The 7,575-nt window shown below is 36.6% G+C and overlaps 1 protein-coding gene across 2 annotated transcripts in view; it reads left to right on the top strand.

The window, feature by feature from the left end:
• The window catches only part of PELI1 (pellino E3 ubiquitin protein ligase 1), a 26,799-nt gene extending 20,378 nt beyond the window's left edge, over window positions 1–6,421 (top strand). For both annotated transcript variants that reach the window (XM_015557933.1, XM_006778540.2), the window contains 3 exons: window positions 2,352–2,549; window positions 2,648–2,836; window positions 3,988–6,421. In XM_015557933.1, the coding sequence (XP_015413419.1) occupies window positions 2,352–2,549; window positions 2,648–2,836; window positions 3,988–4,554 (954 nt within the window). In that variant the 3' untranslated portion in view covers window positions 4,555–6,421. The remainder of the gene's footprint in view (window positions 1–2,351; window positions 2,550–2,647; window positions 2,837–3,987) is intronic.
• Window positions 6,422–7,575: the final 1,154 nt, after the last annotated feature.

A 7,575-nucleotide genomic window follows, 5' to 3' on the forward strand; every position in this document is an offset into this window, starting at 1 on the left:
CCCGGCACACACACACACTACTTTTTAAATAAATTATGGCATTTTTTGTTTTGTTTTGTCTTTTTCATAAAGGAATAGAGTTTCCCCCCAATAATAGTAAACTGATTATATCCTTTCTACAGGCATTATACTTATGGATGATATGAACATTTCTACATAAAAAACCTGAAATATATCAGAAACTACCCCGATAAATTAGCCAATTTTGAGGAACTAGTTTTGTAAGCATTCAAGGATCCACTTACCTTCTAAACTGAACAAGAACTTTATTGTTCAAAACATCAGATATTCAAACTTCAACTCTGTGCATTGCTTAACACTCTGAAGTAAATACAGGGGACATTACAAGTTGATTACATACAGGTGCTACATTGGCAGTCTAAGAAGTACAGTCTTTTAATTGGGATGAGGAAGGGTGAGGAAAGGCTTTATGGCAGTGCCTTTTTTTTTTAATCAAGTTGAGTAGGATTTTGCCAGTCCAACCAGTAGAAGCATTCTGACAAAAGAAATGACAAAGAAATACACAGTATGGTAGAAGATTGATGAATAAGCAACTGGTAGCTAGAATACACTTTCGTGTCAACAGAAATAACAGGAAATTAGGCTGGATTGGTAGGTGGGAGGCAAATGGTGAAGTCAGTATTTAGTTATTATCAGAAATAAACTGATAAGTTCAGATGGGTTGAAGGAACTACTGAAGTTTTTAATTGGAGTGAGAGAGACATAAGATCTATACTTTTAAAGTTAATAGTAGCAATTAGAAAGAGGAGGAATTACTAAAGTTTATCTTAACACAATTCTATGTTGGTATCTGAGGACAGTCATGTTGGTTTTCTCTTTATAGATATTTCTGATTTCTTCCTTCTTACCTGTCATTACCAATATTGCTTTGATGTCTCAAATCTTCTCTAAGACTAGATCAAATATCAGCTCCTCTGGAACAATCTCTCTTCCCAAATAAATGCTGCTTCTGAATATCAATTCTCAATCCAATCCTTGGTCTACATCTTTTGGCTCTAAAACAGCCTTTTTATTTTTGAAACTATTTCATTTTCTTTGGATATCATTATCTTTAAAATAAGGAAAAGGGAGATTCAGTCTTACATTTGTTAACCAACCAATTTCCCCTTAAAATTCTCCAAACTAAATAAAGACTTTATACTTGATGATAGGAACAAAACACTATTTTATCCGAAAGTATGCTGATAGGAGGAATTCCTGAGACTCAACTATGCAAAGAATGACTTTTAAAAGTCATCATCTTTGTAGAGGGTCAGGTTTTGTGTGTTTTTTCAGTACCCACATTCTTCAATTTTATGATATTACTTTATAATAAATACATTAATGAACTGATCATTTTAAATGTTTACTTTGAAACTCTGTGACACTTGTTAGTTCTATCATCCATCCCACAGATTTCCTTTTTCCTTTCTACTTTCATCTTTCGAAATGAAATTAATTTATTTACTAGCTAGTACTCTGAAGTTGTTTTCAATTCTCTAACACTTTACCCACCGAAACTCTTTATCTGGGAATCTTGTCTCTGAAATATAGCCAAGAACAAGGAAAAAAAATTAAAAGGACATCTAGGCATATAAAATAAATGTCAGATAGGCCAAGCACTGACATTCCTTTCTCTGCTCCCTGGAGAATCCCTTAAGCTCTTAACAGTAACCTTTTGAAATACTATTCTTTGAAGTTTAGTTATTTGATTTCTCAACCCATATAAGAGTAGCTGGATAGAGGAGGGGTGTATAGTGCTGGAGACAAATTTGTCCAACAGCAAGAAATGATAACTGACAACCTGGCTGAAAAGGCCAAAAAAAAGTATACATAAGACCGCAAAGCAAGACTATGTAAGGCCTTAACATAAAAGGATCAGCGTTCTTGTACACCTTAATAGCACCTAAAGATATCACTAGTTCAGCTGAATATAAATGGTATTCTTAGTGTAATATCATAAACTGGAGTCATCATAAATGACTTACTTATATGTCAACTATATTCTGTTAAAGAAGGTAGAGTAGTATATGGTAGACATTTTCATCCAAGTGGGTTAAAATTAAAATCTGTAGCCATCTAGAAATCTCAGCCATCCTAAACTCCTTATTCCCTGAGGATTTCATATATTCTGGGTCGTAACTTCTCACTTAATTCTACGCTCTAAGCGACTATTATATAAGAGCAAGTCAGATTAGTTTTCAAGAGTATAGATTCCCCCAGAGTTAAGTATAAGTTTGAGCTTTAGAAGTTTCAGAGGCGTCATGATTTCACCTTATTGTGTCTTTTTTTGAATGGGTTTTCCACTGTGTTCCTTTGAATAGGTTTATAGACATTTCTTTTTCCCTTAGATTGGCCGGTCAACTGAAAGTCCCATTGATTTTGTAGTAACAGACACAGTTCCTGGAAGTCAAAGTAATTCTGATACACAGTCAGTGCAAAGCACTATATCAAGATTTGCCTGTAGAATCATATGTGAACGGAATCCCCCATTTACAGCACGGATTTATGCTGCAGGATTTGACTCATCAAAAAACATCTTTCTTGGGGTAAAAAGCTTTTTTCCTATATGATGCATTATTTTATAATCACTTCTATTTCCAAATTACAAATAAGCGGAAGCTCTTACTCTTCTTACTCCTACTAGGAGAAGGCTGCCAAATGGAAGACATCAGATGGGCAGATGGATGGCTTAACCACTAATGGTGTTCTTGTTATGCATCCACGTAACGGGTTCATGGAAGACTCCAAGCCTGGAATATGGAGAGAAATATCAGTGTGTGGAAATGTATTCAGCCTGCGTGAAACCAGATCAGCTCAGCAGAGAGGAAAAATGGTAAGTACTGAGATGTAGCTCCTTATTTAGCTACAGTAAATACATAGGGTAGTTGGACTGAACGCATTACATACTTCCAAAAATTCTTAAATCTCTTGTTGATACATAATACTAAGTCTGATTATCATACACTGACTACCAAATACTAAACTATAGGATAATATTTTAATATTTCAATTAGAAACTTTAAAAGTTTATTTTCATATTATGTTAATACTAGGGGCCCAGTGCACGAATTTATGCACCTTGAAAGGAACTGTGGGTCTCAAGGCTGCGGTGGGCACAGGGGCAGGTCTTGTCCCATCCTCTGCACCCCCGCCGGGCCCTGCCTGCGTGATGTGATTGCGGCTGGTGCCATCAGCAGGTGCAAGTGGTGGCTACTGCCCCAATCGCCCCGCAGGAGCAGGGGAGGTGGAGAAGCCCTCAGGGGCGATCAGGGCTGGCAGCCGCTGCTTGCACCCACTCACGGGGCCAAGCAATCAGAGCCAGCGCCGAGCCCTAACCGGTTTGGCTTAGTCGATAGAGCATCGGCCTGCGGACTGAAGAGCCAGTGCTGGACACCGGCAGTGGGTGCGAGTGCCAGGCAGGACTGTGGCATGTGGGAGCAAAGAATTTTCAGTAACCACCAGAGGCTCGCCCCAATGACAGCAACTGGCACCCCACCTTGGTCTGGTGCCCCCACTCACCTCCTCCACCATTCTGCCTGCTGCTGACACCTGCCATGTTCCGCACACATCCCCCGGTGGTCAGTGCACGTCATGGCGACCGGTTGTTCGGCCGTCGGTCTATTTGCATATTGGCCTTTTATTATATAGGATATTTTAAAAACGTAAGCTTTCCAAAGTTAAACAGCACTTTGTATTTTCTACTTACATCTGTATTATCTTTGGCCATGATATTTATTGGATATATTTGACCAACTGATTAGCCTTGGAAAATAAGCTTGTGTGGACACATGTTCAGAAAAGACAACTGCCTATTGATCCCTGCTTTTTCATGATATTTAAACTGTTCATGCAGCCTATCCCTTTTGTTTTAATCATAAATTATCTTAACTGTAAGGCTGAAAAGAAATACATGTAAGACCAACACTCTTATGCAGATATCTAAATCACAATGGTGATTTTTTTTTTAATTCTTGTTTCCTCTAGGTGGAAATTGAAACCAATCAGTTACAAGATGGCTCATTAATTGACCTTTGTGGTGCAACATTGCTGTGGCGTACTGCAGAAGGCCTTTCCCACACTCCAACAGTGAAGCATTTAGAAGCTTTAAGACAGGAAATCAATGCAGCACGACCTCAGTGCCCTGTAGGGTTCAACACACTAGCATTTCCTAGTATGAAGAGGAAAGATGTTGTTGATGAGAAACAACCATGGGTCTATCTAAACTGCGGCCATGTACATGGCTATCATAACTGGGGAAACAAAGAAGAACGTGATGGAAAAGATCGGGAATGTCCTATGTGTAGGTCTGTTGGTCCCTATGTCCCTCTGTGGCTTGGATGTGAAGCTGGATTTTATGTGGACGCCGGCCCTCCAACCCACGCGTTCAGCCCATGTGGGCATGTGTGTTCAGAAAAGACAACTGCCTATTGGTCCCAGATCCCACTTCCTCATGGTACTCATACCTTTCACGCAGCCTGTCCCTTTTGTGCACATCAGTTGGCTGGTGAACAAGGCTACATCAGACTTATTTTCCAAGGACCTCTAGACTAACAGACAGTTGTCCTCCAGGACTGCATTATACATTGATAAGCTAAGTGAGTTGGGTTTTTCAACTTGTTGTCCAAGTCACGGTTTCTCTGATCTGGTCATTTGCATTAAGATGAAGAATTTTTTTAAACATTTATAATAAATTGTAGCAATTTTTGAGCAAAAATCTGGGAAACTCAAGCAAAGGAATTTTCAAAAGTATTTCTGAATTCTGAGTTTTTAAAATCTATTTTGAGGAGAAAAAGACGGTCTAATATGATGCCTTCATTTTAGTGTTTTTGAATCACCCATCCTCAGTGTTGAAAAATTGTTTTGTATAACTGAGGGTACTGTTGGTTCAAACTATGTTAGTTTACAGTTTATTGCAAACATTGTAAATTACAGCAACATGTATATTAACTTTTTTTCTATTTATCTTTATTATAGAAAATATCTTAGAATGTTCTTGATAGAGTAGCATGGTAAATGATGGTGTCACACTCTTGGTGTGAATGGTAGGTTAGTGAGCATAGCTCAAGGATTTGCAAAGTTAGGAAGATGGACAAAAGAGCCTCTCCCCACCCCCTGTCTAAATATGGACTTTGGTAAATTAGAATGCTTTGTAAAATGAAATTTATATTAATTACCATTGTGTAAAAGATATTTGTTTTTAACCACATTGAAAATGATCAGGAAAAGAGCTTTTTTCCTTAAAGTTTCTCTCAAGTGTAGTACTATAACAAAAATTAATGCTAAGAAACATTTTATATGCTCCTTTTGAATATGCAATTTATCTAGATTATCTATTTTTCTCCCGTGATAACTAATCTGTTTTTAGTATCAGCAACATTTGGCAAGTTTATTTTTTAGATATAAACTGTGGTTCATCTGTTCACTGTTTCTAGAAAAAAAATCATTCTCATGAGAAAAAGCATAAATTAACAAGAAAGGAGAGTGACTTGATTTGCTTTTAGAAAAAGAAATGCTTAAATAATTAATTATTCTATTTTGGGCCTTATCCAGACACTAAGAAATCTAGAGAGATATAAAGGGTTGAATAATAAATAATAGTGTGCCCCCCAACCCCTTTTTAACCTCACAGATCAGCCTTAGCTTCTGGCTTGAATCCTAAGGAGAGTTGCCAGTGTTAAGGAAATGTTTGGTTGGCAGAGGAGCACCACTGACAGCAGAGAGGAGGGACATATTTGCATGGTCTGTTTAGTCTCTAATTCCAATAATTCATTTGCTTTCAGAAACAGGAAAAAGTTTCTTCTCCTCCAATCCCTCCCCCCCCCCTTTTTTTTTAATGCACCACAAGGAAAGTACAGACAGTTGCACTACATCAAACCCTCTGTGGCACTTGTAGTAATCAATACACTTTTAGATTAGACGGAATCGTTATTTTAATCTTTTGTTTTCCTTTAGTTTGAGAAGTTGTATAATACTTAATTGACTCTATCAAAATTTTGTATGTAGTAGCATAGCTTTAATTTATCCTATTACAATGCTGTTCTGAATTTTCTTTCGGTTTAAAAAAAACAAACAAAACCTGTTGCTTAGAAGCCATGAACTATCTTATTTTACTTCAACTTGTCAAAATTTACTTGTTTTTAAAAACTATCATGTGGGCTCACTCAGGAAATGCATGTCAGGAAATTTGTATTATAAGTTTATTAGTTGTGATGTATCAGTAACTGCTGTTACCCCCTTTTCAAAGAAATATAACTAATTTTGAAGTTTTCTAGATTGTCACATGCTTTGTGACTAATGCAAGGAAATCAAGTCCTGTGTTGTATTTGTTCTAGTCATTTCTATTCAGTCTATATATTGTAGCTAATTTTTATTTGCAATTAATTTATTCAAACTAAGTAAATACTTTTCAAAATAGATATTTGAATTTGTCTCTGTGCATTTGTTTTTGCATAACTTAGAATGGGAAATCAGAGGTGATAATTTGCGGACAAGACTACTGCACACTTAAAAACTGCTCACTTGACATAGATGAGTTTGCATTTGAGGAATAATTTTAAATCTCTGGTTCTCTCTCATCTCTTACTTATTAATGATTGAATTGAGATCCTTCTCTAAGTTAAGTCCTACAAGAGAGTTGGCTCCTTGCAAGTTGCATACTAGGCTATTTAAATAGTGCCTCAATGACCAGGAAAGATTCATGTTCATTACAAAGTGCCGAAATTCTTCTACCAACTGGAAAAAATCTGGTTCATGCCACATCAAATTCATGTTTTGAAAACTCAGGTAATTTAAATCATTAGTCAAGTATTTTTCTGTTTAAGCATTTTGAAAATTTTGTTCTGTCACTTTGCCAATTCCAAATGAAACACTTTCACTTACATGCTTGTAGTAGGGCAATGCCAGTATTCTGGCGAAGGGAAAAGAGTTGTATTCCTGTCTCCTAAGTGCACTCTCAAGAAAGACATTCTTTATGGCTTAACTCTTTTATAAATATCTAATACCTAAACGTCTTAATATCTAAATGTTCCTTAATTTGTACAGATTAAACTTCCCTTCATCTAAAATGTTAGGGTCATGAAGCAAGACACAGTAGCCAGAAGGAGAAGTCTTTACCAGGTTATCTTCTTGAAGCTGAAATTGCTCATTTTCAACATATAAAAGTCTAATACATATAAAACAGAATAGGAATAAGTAATGATGTAAACATATAATTACATCTAACATAAGTATTTCCACTCCACTCTTCCCTCAGGGTACTTCAAGAACCATGTGTGATGCATGGCCTTCTAAAACAGAATTAGTAAGGGCTCCATGGAAATTCATCTTTAAATTTATAAGATAAATAAAATTCTGACACTTTGACCTCCTCATTTCAATGGATCAGGATCATCTTGTGCTACCCTACTATAGAGACCACTGGCTAAAAGATCTGTGACCCACACTTGTGTGTTTATGTTCTAAGTATTAATCACCAAGATAATATATAATTGAACAGTATTATTCTATCTCCCACTCCCACTTTCGGGATTACTTTTATATAAGTATACTTTAAGGCCATATGCCCTCAAATTT

The sequence above is a fragment of the Myotis davidii genome, unplaced genomic scaffold (genome assembly GCF_000327345.1).
Source record: "Myotis davidii unplaced genomic scaffold, ASM32734v1 scaffold6, whole genome shotgun sequence".
In the NCBI taxonomy this organism is placed as follows: Eukaryota; Metazoa; Chordata; class Mammalia; order Chiroptera; family Vespertilionidae; genus Myotis; species Myotis davidii.